The 20117-nt window shown below is 42.6% G+C and overlaps 2 protein-coding genes across 2 annotated transcripts; one reads left to right on the forward strand and one right to left on the reverse strand.

Moving 5' to 3' along the window:
- Positions 1-4573: 4573 nt before the first annotated feature.
- Positions 4574-10438, forward strand: myl9b (myosin, light chain 9b, regulatory). The gene is made up of 4 exons (XM_030776547.1): positions 4574-4657; positions 8325-8526; positions 8841-9002; positions 9262-10438. The coding sequence occupies exons 2-4, from the start codon at positions 8343-8345 to the stop codon at positions 9435-9437; spliced, it is 522 nt and encodes a 173-aa protein (XP_030632407.1). The 5' UTR covers positions 4574-4657; positions 8325-8342; the 3' UTR covers positions 9438-10438.
- A 4459-nt stretch (positions 10439-14897) lies between these two features.
- On the reverse strand, positions 14898-20117 carry tgif2 (TGFB-induced factor homeobox 2). Its single transcript, XM_030778195.1, has 3 exons — positions 20099-20117; positions 16681-16940; positions 14898-15860 (listed from the first exon to the last, which is right to left on the reverse strand). Exons 1-3 carry the CDS (start codon positions 20115-20117, stop codon positions 14898-14900), a joined length of 1242 nt encoding a protein of 413 aa, XP_030634055.1.

Genomic DNA, 20117 nt, shown 5'->3' on the forward strand with positions numbered 1-20117 from the left:
ACTGCATCTCAGGATACTCATCTTATAACTTTACTCATACACTGGTGTTGTGTTTTTACTGCGATTTAATCTTTTAATTAAATTAATCATGTTCGTTCGTGTATCACCAGCTTCATCATTCTGTCTTTTAAATTGCTTGACTTTTTGATAAATTCTCACTGCCAAATTTCATAAAATTGCCAGTCTTGTTGCTTATTGAGTTACAGTGTTGAGGAACACGAATGTTTTCAGAAAATATCCACAAATTTATTAGTTTGATTTACTCTTACAATTTATAATCACGCGCGCACACACACACTACTGGCTTGTGAATATTTACTTTGAACAAAATTTGAAATTGAACAAAATATCGGTAATTTTGGTATTTTAAAGAATTTCCACAAGGGGGCGACTGTATGCTTCACTGGGGCACAGCTGTTTACCAACAGTAGGCCTACAGTTCTGACAAGCCTGAGATGCAGGAGAGAGTGCGACCACCGAAAGTGTGAGGTGGTGAAGTAACAAACATAACTGAAAATGGGGTTGGTGAAAATACATGTGAATTAAATTGGAATTAAAATGTGTGGTGTGTGTTAGTCATTTGATACATATGCAAAAAAAAGTAGATTATCAAATTAAGCTGGAAATTGAATTCATTGGAATATCATCTCTCATAAAACTACCATAATTTAAAGTGGTCTCAAACAATATTCTTTGAAAAGATCAGTTTTGAAAATGCATGGTACTTGAACATTAATTTGGTATGTTAAAGTGATCTGAGCCCCTCAAATAGGATTGGACAAATCATTTAAACATTGTAGTTTGTCTACCTCATTTATCAGGTCATTTTTCCATCTCCATTTTTAATTCACATTTTTCACCAACTCCATTTTCATTAGTTATTCTTTGTTACTCCCACCCCTCATACACAGAGAGGCTGTCTAGAAGATTCAAGCACCTACAGTTTCAGACAAAAGCTGTGAGGATGTACATTCACCATCCTTGTGCTTCAATGACTCAACATTAATGGGACAATTGTATAATTATGCCAGCTCTCCAAGGACACGCCCTCACCCTTCTCGCCATGGGAGACATGACATGGTTATGCCCCGTCAATTGGAAAGTCCTAGCAAATTGAAGGGGTGGGCCCACAACACACCTTAATTAACCAGTTAAGTCAGTATACAAGTAACCAAGTAAAATCTGTCTGCTGCAGTGGTGTAATTGTTTTATTGAAAGTATTCATCTTGAGTAAGGTAGAAAAGTCGATCCAGTCCTCCAAGACAGAAGAGCACACCCTGATGAAATGAAACAAGCCACTCCTAAAAACCTTGGTTTTACCTGCATGGTGAAACCTAATGCACCGAGCCAGTAAACATATGCAAGTTCAGTCTCAAGTGTGTTTTACAAACTCACTTCAATGAACCCTTCATTTATGCTGGCCCATTTTGTCACAGAGCCATATACATCCATACTTACTCATACTGGAACATAACCACGCTAAAGCCATTAGAAACCTTACCTTCCACTTCCAGGACACATTTTCTTCCTTACATTTTCCTGCACAGATAAAGTTAGACATTAAGATTGAAAACACTCAGGCAATTTAAACACCCCCCCCCCCCACACTACCTCTCATGAGCAGACACTCCAGAAGATACACCCTTCACAACACTTTTCACTGGAATGTAGACAGGACCTTGACGGTTACCCAGAGGGCGAAAGCTTGTGTAGGAATAGACTTCATTACTGTGCCCATATGTGCCATAGGACTTGACAATAAGACTGGGATTGAAACGTCGGGGAAGAGATGCACTGACCCTTTTTGTACTACCATGCTTGACCTTTGAAGGCAAACCACTTGTTCCAACAGAGTCACCCCAAGAAGAGCCTTTATTCATATACAGGCTTGTTGAAACAGGCTTTCCATAGCCACGATGAAAAAATGAGGTTCTTCCCCTGCCAGAGTAACCCAGCTTGAGAGGTTCTGAGGCACTTGACTGAGCAGATTTCACTTGAATTCTTACAGGTGCCGGTATGTGTTGTTTGAACCCCTGAATGGGCTTCATAGGTCTCTTGATTGGTTGCTGGATGCTCTGGACCTGCACATCCTGGAGGGGTTCAGCATTTAAGTAGACAGCTTGCACGTTACTGAGCAGAGGGGCCATCTGTTGCAAAGTATTGGGACTGTTACCATTTGGGAGCTTCCCACTTTTCAGACTGCCAACAGCATACCCGTGGTAGCTAGATAATTCACTGTTGCCAGAAGAGGCTTTGGAGCGGGGAGAAAACTGGCCAGAATATGAACCAAAGTGAACTGGTCTACCAACACTCTGGCCAAGGTTGAAGTGTCCACCAATAGGTCTCGGTCTATTGGACAGATAGACCGACTGCTCACTGCTGGGGACTAGAGCATTTTGGGCCCCCTGAACTTGCACGGATACTGTCCCATGCTGAGGTGGGTAGCTTGACCAGCGAGCAAATGAATTTGGAACATTACTGCTTGAAGAATGTCCTGAGCTTGCATAGGTGGTACCCTCATGACTAAAGCCACTATGAGGAAGACCACCCATACTAGAAGAACTTGAAGATTGTACTCTATGGTAGCCTGGAATTTGTTGAATCTGATTTGCTTCATAGGGAACAGGTGCAGCATGACCACTATGCTGTTCAAATCCTAGAACAAAGCATGGCAGTCAGCTTTCCCTTCCAACTGATTTGAAGGTCAAATTAACCAGTTTACATAATGTTAAGACATGGATTTATATTTCACCCATTGCAGCTGCACCAATCAAAAGGAAGATAGTCCAGGAAATTCTAAGAAGCAAAAACATGGGATTGAGCAAACAGGAATTTAGGATCCCTCAACAGCACTGCTTCACATCAGGAATCATGAAACAGACATACCTCACAAATGTAGTGAACACCATGATAGCTCCTCCTCAGGTACACAGATAACCCCAAAAAAAGTGACCAGTTCCCTGTTGCCTCCACTGGTTTCCCCTCAAAACTCAGAACTGAAAGCTCTGTTGAATGAGAAACACATGAAAAATTACTAACAACCATTTGCAATAAAAACCTATCAACTTAAGTATGACCTAGCTAAAACCCAAACTGGAAATTAGTCTGAAAAGTGCATCAAACTCATGTCAAATATACCATGCACAACAGTGCAGTCATCTAAACCAGAGTACCCAGAGTGAATCCTATAGTCAAAGTGTGTGTAGGTATTTGAGCAGTAACCTATCAATCAGACAATAATTAACACCTGGGAACACAGGTGACATTCTAACAGACCAGCTGCCTCCTCTGAGGAGCCAATGAGCAACAGAGTTAGAACAAAAGTCTGCATGCACACTGACCTTTAAGAGATGACAGACTAAACAAGAATACAGGCATTGTCATCTCCTCAAAAATGGTCAAGCACAACTCCTGAACTGCTTCCAGTGCTGTCTGTCAATGATTTTTGGATTTTCAAAATATTTTTTCCAGAAGCAGACAAAATGGGACTTTGTGTAACCACTTTTTTTTATGGAGGCGGTGATAGCTTGGTTTGTTGTAGAACTTAAAACTCTCTGAAATTGTTTTGGGTAAATTCAATAATCTGAAACAAATGCTGCACTGAACATCACATGTATAAGCAGTAGACATACTTCTTTATTGGCCATCAAAGCTTGAATAAAAATATAGTTTGATGTTAGCGTTATAAGTGCCAGACAAAGCAGAGGACAATATCTGAAAATGTACGGTCCTTTCCTGAGGGCTAACTTTGTAGTCAAAACTTCAGTGGTTGTTTGTAAGAGCAGTGGGCTTCATAGTAGCATGGGAGTTGTTATCTTAACAGTAGCCACATTCCTTGTAGAAAAGCCATATGGTGAAAGTAATGAAACGATCAATGTTTTTTTCTTTCTTTTTTTAAGGAGCATCATTTTTTTAAAATCTAAATATGAAAACAATTTCCCATAATAGCAAAGCTTGGTCTAAAAACTGTGGTTAGGAAAATTTTAATGCAAATTGTCACCATAAAAAAGTTTAACATACAAATATGAATTACATGGGACAATTCCAGATTAAAAAATATCTTATACTTGAAAACATGCATGTCATATATGTTTGGGTTTTAGGTTCCAGAAAATGCCATTTGAAGAGGGGTGTAAAGAATAGCTCTTGTAATAATGACAACGAGATATGGAAACTCCTGAGGTATTCCACTGCCTATTTAAGGTCTGCTCAGCCCTTAACGCAGGCAAAGCTGCAGAGAGGACGCAAGCCTGGTCTTTTCCATTCATTTCATATGTAAACCACACAGACGCGGAGAAAGAGGGAGCGCGTCTCTTTTTCACTAAATAAGGCAGCCTTATCTCAGTTCCTGTCATTTCAGTTCCCATTCCTCCGAGTATCCCAGTCTCTCTCACTGCGGTGAGGAAAGGCAGGCAGGGGCGCCACACATTCTTTACCCTTATATGGTTAAATCCCTGCTCGGGGCAGGCTCTGTTTGGTACGAGCGGGATACGCCATTGGCTGAGAGGGAAATAGGAGGGGTTGCATTACTAAGCCGATGCTTTAAACAAACTTTTTTTTTTTTGTCCAGCGAGTTTAACTGCCTCCCTCCCTCTCCTTAACGGCTGATCGAGACAAAGGTTTAGAGAGAGCTGCTGTTTTCATCACCTGAAACTAAGTGAGTTCCTTTTTTCTGTTTATTTGTTCTACACATTTTTTCCTTCATCTGGTAAAATAAGGTTTAGATTAATTTAGAGTTTAAGCATTGGTGTGGTATTGTAAAAAGCAACAGTTAACTGTCATACAGAACAGGGAAGAATGAGCAGCCTTTACTGACAACTCTTGGTTTGTGAAGTTATAACAACTAGGCTCAGTTGATGTTCCTTCTAACTGTCAAGACAGAGGTTAGGAGTGGCTGTTTTGGGATCAGCAGAACGCCTATCTCATCTCAACTGGATCCACAGGGCAGGCTTGGCGAGTAGAAAGGAGAGTTTCTCTGGGTCTCTGACCCATTTAGCCTCTCTCTTGTTGTGTCACAAAGTGAAACAGATCTGTGTGTGTTTTCCCAGCAGATGGTTAGTGAACGCAAGAGTATGTGTGTTTATGTGTGTCTGTGTGTGGAGGGGTGCATTTGGACTCAGTATCATGCTTTGAATCATAAAGACTGCCCATGTTTGGATTATTAGTCTTTGGTAACCATGAATGCATGTCTATGACAGACTCAAGACTTCACTCATCTACGGAACAGCTATCCACTATCACTGCACCATGATTAGAGATACATTCTGTGTTTTTTTTTTTTGGTTTTTGGTTTTTTTTTTAGCTCTCAGTTGTGCATGCCATACCTTCCATAGTGTGTTCAGTTCTTTTCATTTTAGCTGGTGAGAGAGCCCTTGTTCTCGTGTTGTGTTTTGTCTTCAACTGACTAATGAGCTGATTTAGATCCCAACTTACTGTCATCACTCTAGCTGAGTCTTGCCCCTGGCATGGCTGGTTTAGACAGGGGATCAGAGGTTCAGAGTGATTGATGGGTTGTCTGCTGATACATTAGTCCAGGCTGGGCCCTGTAAGATTAGATATCAGAGGTGCTATAGAAGGGGAGAATGCAGTTTGTTTAGTATAAGCATTGATTGAATCTGCGGTTTGGTCACTGATGTTGTGAAAGAAGTATACAAGGTCTGTATTAAACTTGTAAAGGTCTCTGTGTTAGAGACTGGGGTTCTGATCATCTTCTCCTCAGAGAGTTTGCCTTATCAGTTAGTTTGATTAATTTAACATCCTTATAAAGACAGAGAGCACCGTCTGTGTGCTGTGTAATGACTGAGGAATGAAAGACATCTGTCACTTACTGTTTGCTAGCATTCAATACATTACACACTTAGTTCTCATTTCCAACCATGAAGATTTAGGCAAAGATAAGCTGAAAGTGTTATCTTCTGTATGGAGATGCTGCTGTTGTCGTCATGGTTTTAATTTAAACTCTGTGGGAAGAAGTGAAAGCTGGTGGGGGGGAAAAAACGAGTCGTTTTGACCAGCCCTCAGGATAATTACCTTATCAGTGTACAATTCCTCTGCATACCCCTTCAAACAGAACTGCACATTGTTTTACTTTCAGCTTCCTCCACCACTATATCAGGCACACACAGTCTGAGACACACAGGCACTCACACTGTCCCACACACACAAACCCGTACAGAATCTGAGACACACAGACACAGAGTTTAAAAGAAAGGCATTTAATTAACATACTCACTCAGACTGGACTACCCCGAAACAAATAAACAAACAAAAAACAGAAAAACACAAGGGAAAAAAAAAAACAATGTAAAGGAGAAGCTGAAGTAATTAGAAGACCATGGGCACATGCTTGACTTGACAGTGCCATTAAGACCAGTAAAGGGATATGTGATTTTGTTGTTTTTAAATGGGAAATTTCAATGTGAATATGTCATGCGATACAGCCCTGAGTAGTCTGGTGTAAGACAAATACCTTGCCACTAACCAGCAATGTTATTTTAACTCCTGGTTCTCATTGGACAGTCCCCTCGAGTGATGAGGCCAATCATTACGGAGCAAGTCTGTAAATTTGCATGATACATCAGCCCAGTGCGGGGCAAATACAAACAGCATTTAAGAAGTCATTTGCCTTTCATATGGATTACTGACTTTCAAGAAACAACTGTCCCTATGTGCAGATGAAAATGAGTTTTGATAAGAAAATGAGTGCTAATTAGCATAGCCAACCATGTTTAGCATTTGACAGGAAAGCTAATCATTCCTTATAACTCTGCGGTGGAGATTCCTTAATGTTACACAGTGTTTTCTGATGGCGTAATGTGTAATTTTAGCCTAGATTGATAGGACACATTATACTCCCTTCCGAACTTTGGCTTTTAATGTCAGTGGGTAGACTCAGCAAAACTCAACAAACATTAATAGTGTTAATAAAAGGATAAACAGTTGACAGAACCTTTAAGAGGTTGTATTGCAAAGAGAAATATCACCTCATTACATGACATTTTGTGAATAATTTTCAAATGACACTCTTTTCGTGTCAAAAATAAATCTAATTGTGGAGATGCAGTAACAGTCTGCTGTGACCCTGTTTAAGAGTCAGCTGCTGTAGAAGATGTGGTCTGCATTCTTGAATGGAGCGAGTCCCAGGCCAGCTGTCATAGGAAATCACCCACATTCCTGGATGAGTCATATCAGTCCCCATCTCTCATCAGACACCTGTCTCTACACTGTGGTCTTAAATAGGTATCTGACTCGCAGGTGTCTGAGGCTGCTTTGCTGAGACATCAACCCCGACGACATTGTCGGCTGTTTATATCAGGGAGTTTGTTTGTTAAGTATCAGATGCATTTTAGTCTGGGTGGAATGGGAGCGGTAGCATGAGTTTCGCACACGGGAAATAGTTGTTCCAAACATTAGGGAGTGAGGCCTTTAATTCTTTCTCTGGCCTGGCCTCTGTGTTTATTTCTAGTTGACCTTTTCAACTGACCAAATGTACAAATAACTCAGAGACTGGTTTTACCATCATTGTTCATAGATCATGAAGTACAGTACATATCAAATCTGAGACAGACTGCAAATGACTTGATAACCATGGCAGTAGTTTCAATCTATTGATCTGTTCCACACAGAGGTGATTGCAAAATATAGATGAGATATATGTAATTCATGTCAAACATTAAAAAACTGAAATCCTTTAGGCTGGAAGTAATGAGAATAAACCGTGTTTAACTGTGTTTGTTTTATTCTCATGATGTGGCGTAGGTTCTGTCTGAGCAGAAATGCCTTATTCCTTCCTTTGTTGGCAGCTGAAGTGAAAATGAAGTCAACGCCTAAAAGCAGCGGGGGGGGGGCACCAAAGTTGCATACACACACACACACACCCCTTTCCGCAGTGGTACATGAAATAAGGCCCAGAACGACTGACGCACCTGATGAAGGGATTAGTCATTGTAAATTACTTACTGATTTTTCTTTAAGTCTATATAGCCTGTCATCCTACTGCTACCACTCCTGCCAAACAAACATAGAGGCCTGAACTGAACTATTGGAATTTAGACTACTGGGAAAACTAAAAATCAAATGACTTGTCTGTTGAATGAACATTTATACGCACCTACAGTTCATAAACACACCCACACAAAAACAGGTTAGGTCTTGGACTCTACAATATCTGACAAAACTGCAGTGCAAGTTATGTAATGCAGGACTGAATGGTCTCTCCTCCATAATCTGATCAATACCTACCAGTGACCCCTCCATGTAGAGCCAAAATGACCATCTTGTCACCATCACATTTCACAGTTTCCTCTTCCATCCTGTTTTCCCAGGTCAACCCAACTGCCACCATGTCCAGCAAACGTGCCAAGGGGAAGACCACCAAGAAGAGGCCCCAGAGGGCCACTTCCAACGTGTTCGCTATGTTTGACCAGTCTCAGATCCAGGAGTTTAAAGAGGCTTTCAACATGATCGACCAGAACCGCGACGGGTTCATTGATAAAGAGGACTTGCACGACATGTTGGCCTCTCTGGGTAAGAAAGGAGGACCAAGATAATGAAAGAGTCATTTTTTTTTTATAATTCTGTCTATCAGAAGGAGTGAATCTTAGAGGGTTAGTGTCTAAAGGTGTTAAAACTTGTAGTAGCTGAGGTGGAGAAGCCTTTTTTTTTTGCTCTTTAAAATAGACATTTTAAATTCATATAACTTAAAATGTTCCTATTTATTTTCGATGGTGAGAGAGAAAAAACACTGTGGCCTTCATGAAGGACATCTTGTTGCGCTAAATCTCTGAGTCGGTCCAGTGCTGACTCGCTCTCTGTGTGTGTGTGTCTGTGTGTGTGATTAGGTAAGAACCCATCTGACGAGTATCTGGAGGGAATGATGAGTGAGGCGCCAGGTCCAATCAACTTCACCATGTTCCTCACCATGTTTGGAGAACGTCTCAACGGAACCGATCCTGAGGACGTCATCAGGAATGCTTTCGCCTGTTTTGATGAGGAGGGATCCGGTGAGACCCAGCGAGGAAACACACACACACACACACACACACACACAACAGTGCATGGATGTAGACATAATGACCTGAATTCGAAGAGAAATCAGATCAGAGAGTTCCTACGGATGTACATGGCAAGTGCGCGCACACACACTTATTTACCATGGGGCGTAAAAGTATCCTCAGATGATCATTTAGACTCTCCTTTGTCTCTTTCTCACACGCACACACACATGAAAATTGCATGGTGTCTGTGTGTGTACCTGTGCAGGTGTGATTCACGAGGACCACCTGAGGGAGCTGCTGACCACCATGGGTGATCGCTTCACTGATGAGGAGGTTGATGAACTCTTCAGAGAAGCTCCCATCGACAAGAAGGGCAATTTCAACTACGCGGAGTTCACCCGCATTCTCAAACACGGCGCTAAGGACAAAGACGACATTTAAAACACCCCTCTCACATGTTCCACGTTTCACGTTCCATGCCCTTCCCCCCACCCCACACCCCCTACACACACACCTCAGTCACTGTGCACAATATACAGCTATGTGAAGTCCATGTAAGCAGTGAATGAAGGATGAATGGAGGTCTATTTAGCCCTGTGTATCAATGAAAATCATTCTAGATTGTTCCAGGCCTCCTCTGTTCGCTGACATACAGTTCAAAGTCACAAAGAGAAATCAGAGAAACACACAAAAGGAAGTACTTTACACATGCTCTACAAATCCGTACACATGCTTCATAAGACTGTGCACAGTGCTGCTCTCATTGTCAAAATATACCTCTCTTTTTCTGTATTTCCTTTACAAAAACCAGTTTAAATCTTTCTTTCTTTCACAACTCATCCCCCCACCCCCAGAAAATTTTTAGTTTTCCAGGTGACAATCATATCCTTCAGTTTTAGAGGAGAGAAACTATCACTGGACCCCAGTGAGGAAAATGCCAAGCAGTCTCGGTCAGTCTGGGTTATTTCCCAAACACACACCTGCCTGTCTGTGAAGGAACGTGACCTTCCTTTCAGTCATGTGTAAAAGTTATAAAAAAAAACCAACAACAACACGTAGAAGATGTAAACAGAGAAGTTGAATGTGACCTAAACCTCAGATACATCGTTTTTTTTGGGGGGGTCAGTAAAACACTCGTTGAAGGTGTATGCAGTCTGCAGTCTGTTCAGGACAATCGAAGAATCGCTGAGGTATTCGGGTGGAACTGTCCGAGGGATCTTGCGATATGAAAGAAATAAAGGAAATAAAAAAATCTATCGTAAATCTGACTATTTTTACAAATAGTTTCGAAGCTTCTTATCCAGGTTGTAAATTTATTTAGCATGTCGCTATGGGACCAGAGAGAGAACACAGAAATATGGTTGTAGATGTTTGTATTGGAGGCAAACATCATTTTATTGTTCACGTGATTAAAGGTAAACATCTTGGAGCAACAGTCTGTATTTTATATTGGGTTAAATAAACATGATCCCTTATCAATATGATTTGGTTTTCATTTCTGATCTGCCAAGATTTCTTCTCTTAAAGCCTTTAGTTATCAGTTGCATTAAAACCTTAACAGAGCAATATATCCGCTGATATTTGGGAGATGTTTTCTTAAGTAAGTATTTCTTACTTTTCCCCTGTCAGAAGGTTGAGAAAAAACTGAATAACCCTGGGAAATGGCCTAACATACCAAACAACAACCTCTGTTCCCTACAGATCGGTCTGTGGAGAGATAGTAAATTAAAACCTATGTCAGAAAGGCAGACACAGACGAAGACACACTCATGCACAGGCACAATGTATGAAAATGGAACTTTATTTCTCTGAAATGTTTGTAGAAAAAGAGAAACCCACACACGTTTAAAGTTTTAAGGCCTATATTGCACAGACTATTCTGAAGTTTTCCTATGAAAGCGGGGAAGGTTCCCTTGTTCCCGTGGTAAGGCACAAACGCCAGTTCCTCTCATGTGACGATTATACTGAAATGCAATAAAAACCATCAAAACAAAAAAAGGGACAAAAAAAATTTTCAAAAACAAAAGAAAGAAAAAAAAAATTCAAAAACAAGAAAAAAACAAACAAAACAAAACAAAAAAACATTCACATCCATCATAAGGTATTTGGTCATAGTGAGAGAGCTACACACATTTTCACAATGCTGATAAAAGCAGTTTCTATGCCAGATGCAAAAACAAAACAACAACAAAAAAAACGGACCCAACAACACCTATTTACATGCGTTTCACACTGGCATGTTTTAAGACTGAGTAACTACAGTCATTCTGGAACAGAAAGATTGACCATTGAGGCAAAACAGAGAAAAGAAAGACAAAATGGATCTTTTTCTGGAAAAAAAGAGAACAGAATACATGTAATTCATCCAATACCCAACAGCCTTCCAGTCCCTCAGTCATCTGACAGAATTCTCACAGTGGCTTTGAGTTAGTGGTAAACCATTTTGTCATACAATTCATCAAAGAGGAGGAGGCAATTGACCAAAACACACACACACACACACACACACACACACACCCCCACAGACTGACTCCAAACCTTGACTGCCCTCTCCTGGCCCACAGAGGTAGCCATCTAAGAGGTTTTTTCTTAGTATTACTATTATTAACCATGCCTAACACTCAGAGATCCTGTGGACCTGGGCTGGGACAGCCAGCAGAGAGACAGTTACACACACACACACACACACACACACACACAGCTCAACCTGAGAGAAAAGCTAAACACTGAGAAAGGAAACAATCAGAGCACGCCAACGTCCGTACAGTAATGTCGACCTCTGAAAACTGTCGCCCACAGACCACCATTCGGGATCTAAATTACCCATCAGTACTTGCATGATTCTATGACAGCATACGTTTACATATCAGCTTATTTCATTGAAACATTTAGAAAGAAAGAGGAAAAAAAGGCACCTATGCATGAGAGCCGATAAAGGAGTAAACTGTCTGATATTCAAGAAACGTGTCTTGCAACACAAAACAACGATTTAAAAAGAAAAAAAGGCACAACTAATGAAAAAGAAAAGCTTAAACTAGCGCTACAGTCTGCTTGGCCTACAGTAAATGATACTTTTGTTTCATGGAAACTACAATGATAGTGTAAAAAACCGAGTAGGACCTTTACGTAACTGTGAAGGAAAACAGAAGTCTGAGAAAGAAGTTGCTCCAGTCTTAAGTCCTTCTCAACACTATACTAAACGTTTTCAGAACTTAAGCCCCATGCTCTATCCTCATGGACATTCACAAAATACTGTCGTCATGGAAACTCTGTGACCAATAAAATCAGAGAACACCAGCCATCTATCACATTCGAATGCACTGAAATTCTACACTGTACAGATATCCATGGTTTCTCTCTCTCTCTCTCTGAAACAGGATGACCTCAAACTAAATCGTTCTGTAGCCTGGACCCCACGGGACAGTTCTGTTACACATCAATACTCATGGATGGCGGGAGACATCTGGGAGTTAAGAGGACTGTGTGAAACTGTTCACACACTGACTGATCAGACCTTGCAGCCACAGTCCGGTCACCTCCGCTGTCTTCAGACGAACACTAAGGCTGTGACACACACCGTCTCTGGACACGATACACACCCGACAGGGTGGGGTCGGTCAGAGGATGCGTAGTTCGCGGTCGGGGAGAAAAGTATCTGCTTCTTGCGTACGCATTAAAACATTGCCCCCGAGCTTCTGAAATCTGAAATGATTTGAAGAGTAAAGATGTAGAGTGGGCTTTAATAACATGTGACACTACGTAACCCCGCGGCCTGTCGAGCAAACTGCCGAGGATGTTGTTTTTTTTTTTCCCCGCTAGCAGTGGATTAGCGAGGATGTCATCCCTCCACTGAGCTGACATTTCACAACATTTTAACATCTTACAGTGAGGTTACACACATCAGTTACAGGAGACACACATACACACACACACACACACAGACACACACACACACACACACACACACACACACACACACACACACACACCACACCACACCACACCCACTCAGCTTTTCCCCACCTGGATCCAACATACCAAAACACAAATCTCTAGATATTATATACAATGCAATCATTAGAAAGAACAGTTGGGAGACACATTCCTCAAAAGACATTCTTTTAAAAGAAAAAAAAAAAAGACACGTCCACCAGTAGAGAGGGGGATACAGGTAAGACTGTTGTTACGTTAGTGTAGGCTGTAGTGGATCAATACAGTCTCTGTCTTCACCCCAATACTGCGTCACAGCATAGACACACACACACAGCATCTGAGCCTTCTGCAGTATAATCAACACCCCCCCCACCCCCCACCCGTTTTGATCTTGTGGAGAGAGAGTGAGAGACAGAGAGAGAGAGACAGAGAGAGACTGTACAGAGCTCAGGTATGCTGCAAAGAGTCCATATCTGTATTCTATCTGGATCTCTCCCTGTCTGATAGAGTGTAGCTCTAGAGCTCTGGCCTTCACTGACAGATTAGAGACCAAGGCTTCACCTGAATTATACATTCTGAGAAAGAGAGACAGATATAGAGAATGACAGATATAGAGAATGACAGAGAGAGAGAGAGAGAGAGAGAGAGAGAGAGAGAGAAAAACTCGTAACATTTGTATAAGTGTCACTGTTTGTGATGACCAGGGTAAATTCATTTAGAACATGACTGACAGCACTGGAACGGAGAGACCCAAATATAAAGTGCAGAATGAATGACAGGAGACACACACACACTCCATCTCGCTCTCACTGACTCACACACAAACACACACACGTATATAAAGCTGACTTAGGGGAGTAGTGGTTTTGTTAGCAGTGATTCCTCTCAGTCTTTACTATAAAACCAGGCCTGTGGTGGGACTGCCCATGCTTAACCACAACGAGGGATTAACGATCATGCATATTAAAGACTCATGCCAAATACACAATAACACACTGACTTAAGACAGCATTCCCAGCGCATCCACATACCAGTAACATCAACAATGCTGGTGTGGAACAGAATAACCTCTGATTCAAACTGTGGGACACAGAGTCAAAAAGCCACTTCACAAACTCCTCATGTCAGCTCTGTAGACCAACAGACACAACCGCCAACTTTCTAAGCTACATTAGATAGAGATTCAGCAACTACACAGTGCCTACCATCAAAACGACACTCTCAAGCACTGAAAGGTGTACATCTACTATATCATACATCTAGCTGGTGCTGGTGTTTGTACTTTTTGAGAACTGTCTTTTCTGTTCTTTCACAGTTTTTTTCTTTTCCTCTCTGTAGTGATAACGTGTAAAAAAGGACCTGGTGTGCAGTGAGTCCACACGACGGGGACTCTGAGTTCTTATCTGAGGGGGCGTACCTTCCCCTCCCTAAATGTTTTGAGTCAAAGCATGCTGAATTTGAGATGCAGGAGATCCTACTAAAATGGAACAAATACCACTCCTTCATGTAAATAATAATAATAATAATAAAAAAAGATCCGTTAAAAATGTCTTGTGTAAAAAAAGTTGTGTTTTTTTTAGGGTTGAAAAGTTTTCGTTTAAAAACATGTCCTCTGGTGAAACATTCCCGTGGACTGGGGGAACTGTGACTCCTCAGAGAACGCTTAGCATAGGACAATGGGTTTCCATGACAACGGAGGACCGCTGCAAGGGTCTTCAGCTCAACGGCCACATTCCTCCAGTCAGAGTTTAATATGAGTGTCATTTTCTCCTCCCCTTAAAGACAGGCATCCAATCAGCACGCTCCCACAAACCAGAGTTCATAGTTTTCACAGTCCTGTGTGTTCAAGATGACTGAGGAGTTTTGATGCCCTGCAAGAATGAGCTTTGGCATTTGTCTCTCTCTCTCTCTCTCACACACTCACACACACACACACACACACACACAGGCGTAAAAAGGCGTCCTCTCTCAGTTGACGGTTTCCCTGACAGTGTGGCGTGTGTGAGGTGGAGCCCAGACGGGTGTGACTGGACTCTGAGCTGGGCTGGTCTGTCTGACCTCGCTGTGTACCACACTCCACAGGCCTGTTGATGGCGAACAGTTCTCCGCTCCCACAGTCAGGCTCCCACTGTTCCCAGTCACACCTGAATCTGCCACCACTGGATCCTGCTGGCCATGGGCCTCTGGCACTGGGACAGACACTGGGAGAACTGGTTTCTCCGCTGGGCTGGGAGGTGAGCCAGCGGCACCTGCAGGAATCAGACTCGTGTTACTGGGGCTGGTGCTGGTAACACTGGAGTTGCGCTCTGGTCCTGGATCCTCGCTTGGTTTCTGGGCAGTTCCAGACGACACAGTGGCCGGCGTTCCCTCATCCCGTCTCTGCTGGCGTTTCTGGCTCTCCTGCTCGGCCGCCCTCTGCAGCGCCGCATCTACCAGCAATTTCAGGTCGCTGAAGTCATGTGGGCAGAGCTCCGGAGGGGTAGGGGGTGGAGTGTTGAACAGGCCCCCTGTAGGGCTCACCGTACCGAGGCTGGGGATGCAGGTGGCAGGGGGTGGGATGGAGGTCTGGTGGTCCAGACGGGCTGCGGCCTGGCCCTCTTTCCTTAGCAAACCCTTAGCGTCCATCTGCATCAGAGCTCGGACCCCAGCGTCTCTGCCCGCCCCATCAGGCCCAGACAAGCAGCCCCCGCCCGCCAGGATGGCTGTGGCTGTCTTCCCCAGGAGACTGAGATCCAGCGTGGGGGCGGGGCGGATGACAGAGGGGCGGGATGAGGACAGGGCAGGGGGGGCGGGGCTTTCGGGTGAAGAGGCTGGTCGGCCGTCGGATTTTGCGGCTCGGCGGGAGATGGTGAACTGAGTGGGATCTTTGCCGTCTTTTCGGAGCAGGTCTGGGAGAAGCCGCCTCCTGGCGTTGATAAACCAGTTACAGATCTGACAAAAAAAGACACAAAACATTTAGTGCCATAGAGATACTTCACATTCAAAAAAACTTTCATTCATTAGATATCATTTTTTCAAGTACACCATCACCCTTGTAAGAAATTAGGTTTGTTATAACTCTGACATCAGTGTTTGTTGGTAATGTTCCAGAACATTTCTTGGGACATTTGGATTTTTTCTTGTACTTTTCTCTGTGCCCATTTTCCATAATGACTAAAAACATACCAAAAACCACACCAAATTACCCATTAATGTCATATATGTATAACCATGGTAAACTGTTCTTTTGCATGCTCACACATCTGGATGAGTGAAAGCAATAAGCTAGTTATAATCCCAAACCTGTTTAGTAATTTCTGGCTATAAAGGGAGGCCCAGGTGATTTAAGAGCAGAGATGGGCATTGAACAGTCTGATCAGATGTTGCTGCCCTCTAGTGGGCCGGACTAGCACGTGCAGGCCAATGTGAGTGAGCTCAGACAGCTGTGTCTAATGGAGGCTTGTGGAGGGGGAGAGATCTACCGAGGCACAGAGAAAACGCCTCAGCGCCTGCATTCCTGCACACTGACAACACTACAGCCATCCACTCAGTCAAGGACACAGCCTGCCTGAGACTCGAACGTCTGTGTGTGGAAGACACAGCTTTTTCTGCTACTGCACACAAAAGTTATCAAAGTCATTTCTGTGTGTCAAAGTAGATATCTTGAATTTAGGATGACTAAAGGTGGTAAGAGTGAGGTGATACAGGAGTTTTGAGACCAACTTATTGCTGTGTGGGGCTGCTGGTATGTGTGTGTGTGAGTGTGTGTTACCTGTAGGACAGAAAGACTGGTCTGGCCAGAGAGGCTGAGTTTCTCCTGTTCTGAAGGGTACGCATTGAAGCGATGTTCATACAGCCAGCTTCTCAGAACCTGAACTGCTTCTTTGGGGAGGTTGCCACGGCGACGGCGCTTCCCAGAGGCCCCTGCTGCTCCTCCGCTGGACAGGTCAAGAGGATAACCGTCATCATCAAACGCGTCGCTGTCTGACATGGTTGAAAAATCACCTGCACCACGCGTCTCCTCTTCAAGAACTGTGAGAGACAAGAAAAATGGTGCTCTTAAATATACCAACATCTGATTTTACTGCCGTTTTTTCTAGCTCCATCCAGGCTGAAGCAGCCACTGACATTAAAAACTGTCCAGATATTTTCTTTCTCCCTCTATTCTGATCCAGTGGACAAGTCGACTGCAAACCAAGAGTTCTCACAGAATTACACACCACTTCTAACCAGAGTTTTTGGAACAAACCAATAGAGAACAGTAATAAAAGGAATATGTCTGAAACAAAAAACGTGACAATGTTTATGCTCCACTTCCTTAAGGAAAGTAGTTTTCCTGCAGCATTCCATCTACTTTACATACATCTGCCTACTCTCCATAACAAACATCTCTTATTTTACCTCGCAAGACATTTCACCCCCCACATGCCACGCTGTACCTCCACAGCACATGCAGGAAACACATGGAATGTTTTTCACATGAAGTGGCTGTTGAAGACACTGTCCCTGGGTAGTCTCTCAGTTCTTCCATCGACACCTTTCCTTACCAACATACCTCAACACCTGCCCTAGCACACCTGAATCAACAGCCAGAGCTAACGATGACTAGTGATGGAGGAGCTGATAGTATGACTGAATGACCGAACTTACACCTGACCGAATCCAAACCCAGAGTCACCCACAATTCAACACTATCAGAGCTACCTGTCTCACACCTTTTATTTGATGATTGTGTCATTGCACAAGTGATTAATTCTTGGGTTTCTTCACTATTAGAGGTGGGAGTAAGCACTGAGCAGTGCATTTAATTTTTGAATTTCAGTACTGTTCTCTTGAATCTTAAGTCTTCTCTGATTAGTAGTTTTATGAAGGGGGAGTGTCACAAAGGGAAATTCTATTTTAGACATGACTGAGAGAACATGACCTAAAACCACGGTTCATCTGAACATGTACGTCCTCCAGAGATGGGACTGCCAAAAACTAATTTGTGTCTTTAAAGAGCCATTTTGTCAACATATCTATCCTAACTTATCCATTGAGCAGAACAACAACACCGGGCTCAGAGATCTGTATAATCAGGGTAATAAAGCTATTTTATGGTCTTTGCAGCTGATCCTAGGTCAGTGCTCTTTATGATGAATGTAGCATGGTAACTCCCTCCACATTGCATTGTAGACTATTCACAGAACTGACAATGTACGTCTTACTGCAGTCTGAGATTTTCTGTCTCAGCTCACTTCAAGGATAAATTCCCGTAGGCCTAAACTGAATTTCCAATTAATGTTTTTTTCTTGAAGTCCCCGTTGCCTTTTCTTTCTTTTCTAAAGTACAATTTAAAAACGTCCCTGGGTGAAATAAAACTTGCTTTTACCGTAGGCTCTCAGCAGAACTTCTGTTAAGACCCCTCACCACCTAAAGTCAACACCTACGACCATTTGGGAGGGAAAATAAACACGCGGTATTTAACTCAACTGTTTGTTGACATGACTGCTGCAAAGTTGTGCTCTAAATCGCACTCCCTTTTCTGACAGCGTTAAGTCTCGATTACATCCTGTATTTGTGTAGTTTGAGGACGTTAAAGTGTCATTTCAAAATCACTTCACGCGGCCTGTTCATATGACTAAAAACTCAAAACATGCGTCGTTGGGTTATCGCACTAACCTTTACTAGTCAAATACATAAATGCTAGATCGTTAGATGTTTAAAACGAGTAACAAATAACGTGACTAAATGACGAATCTTGGCACTGTTTCGACAGGTCGGACAGTCAGCTAGCTAAGAAAAAATATGCAGTAGCCCAGAAAGTCTTCCCCTTCTTGTAACCCGAACCCCTCAAGAGCAGTTTGAAATGTGGGAGTTGCTACGTTCCGCTCGAACAAAGGAGATTGTGTGTGTGTGTATCCATCTCAAACGGCGAGACTCTTAGAGGTCTATCCCATTGACAAGGCAAGGCATTTTCCCTCCCTTCGGACACTGGAGCACACGCTATTGTATCGGTGTCACTGATGCGAACATGCATCTTTACACTTCCTCTAAAAAGACCCGTGTCTGTCGATCACATCTTAAAATAAGCCCCTGAAACGATTACACATATCTTTAAGCAGCTTTCTGTTTTAAAGGAAATGCGAAAGCAACGCAGATATTTTAGTATATTTTCTCTTTTTTTCGCGTTTTATTTTTGGTGAACGGGAGAGAGAACTTGAGAGAGGGCACCCACCCAGCCGCATACAGTATATTGTTATATAAAGAAAAAGGCTTGACAGATGTTCGGGTTTGGGAGGTGCGTGGGTAGGGTTGGGGTTATGTTTCCCTGTCAAACCGCTTAGTCGGCTGTTAAGAAGTTTCAGTACTTCCCAAACTGTTTCAGAGTATGAAGAAAAAAATATCGTTAAAAAATACTTTCCAGATTATTGAATTAACAAATTCAAATGAAATTACAGCTAGTGTTTTTGACCTCTCGATTCAAGCAGTTTCGATTCTTTGTCATATTATTCTAAAACAAAACCAAAAATATGACTTGTTAAATTGTGGCTGATTTACTGGTGAATACAAACATCACAAAATAGAAATGCATTGTTTTTAACAAATAACGCATGCCAGCGCGAGGGCCGCGGCGGCTCGTGAGTAGAGTCAAACTTTTAAGACACGCAGGCAAGCATTGCCAATTTAAGTCGTTGCCTCACATCGTTAACTCGCTAGAAAATGTCGAGACCTGAAATTCCGCAGGCTCTCTAACAAACTCAGCACTTCGACTGATTGAGGCTAGTCATCAGTTTGCATAACAGCGAACAATAAACGGCAGATATCAATTAGCTGTATTATGCAACGCGATGAAAAAGTGGCACGATGAGACTCCACTGATCTCTAATCAAACATTGGCTCGAGTTCGCTAACTAGCCATCTAACAATCAAAGTACGAACACACATACAAAGAATACATGTAGATGCGCTCTCTCGAACAAGCAAGCCGCGCTCCTTGGCACCGCCAGATGGACACCATGCCTGTCTCCAGTGATAACTAGCTAGCTAGCTAGCTGTCCCTCTACATTCAAACACAAACACACGCTGCATTTGCTCGCAACAAAAAGCCACATTCCTTTTAAAACCAACATTCGCACACACTTCGCCAGCGGTCGTAGGCAGGCAATGATATCTAAAGGGAAACTACGAAAGGTTATATTTAAACTTACCTCTTTTTAACGGTTTCAT

The sequence above is a fragment of the Chanos chanos genome, chromosome 6 (genome assembly GCF_902362185.1).
Source record: "Chanos chanos chromosome 6, fChaCha1.1, whole genome shotgun sequence".
Classification (NCBI taxonomy): Eukaryota; Metazoa; Chordata; class Actinopteri; order Gonorynchiformes; family Chanidae; genus Chanos; species Chanos chanos.

Coding starts and splice junctions, on each gene's coding strand:
- tgif2 (XM_030778195.1), bottom strand. Junction 15,861..16,680: donor CCAGTCTTTCTGTCCTACAG/GTAACACACACT, acceptor TTTTTTTGTCAG/ATCTGTAACTGGTTTATCAA.
- myl9b (XM_030776547.1), top strand. CDS start 8,343: ATGTCCAGCAAACGTGCCAAGGGGAAGACCACCAAGAAGAGGCCCCAG. Junction 8,527..8,840: donor CGACATGTTGGCCTCTCTGG/GTAAGAAAGGAG, acceptor GTGTGTGATTAG/GTAAGAACCCATCTGACGAG. Junction 9,003..9,261: donor TTTTGATGAGGAGGGATCCG/GTGAGACCCAGC, acceptor GTACCTGTGCAG/GTGTGATTCACGAGGACCAC.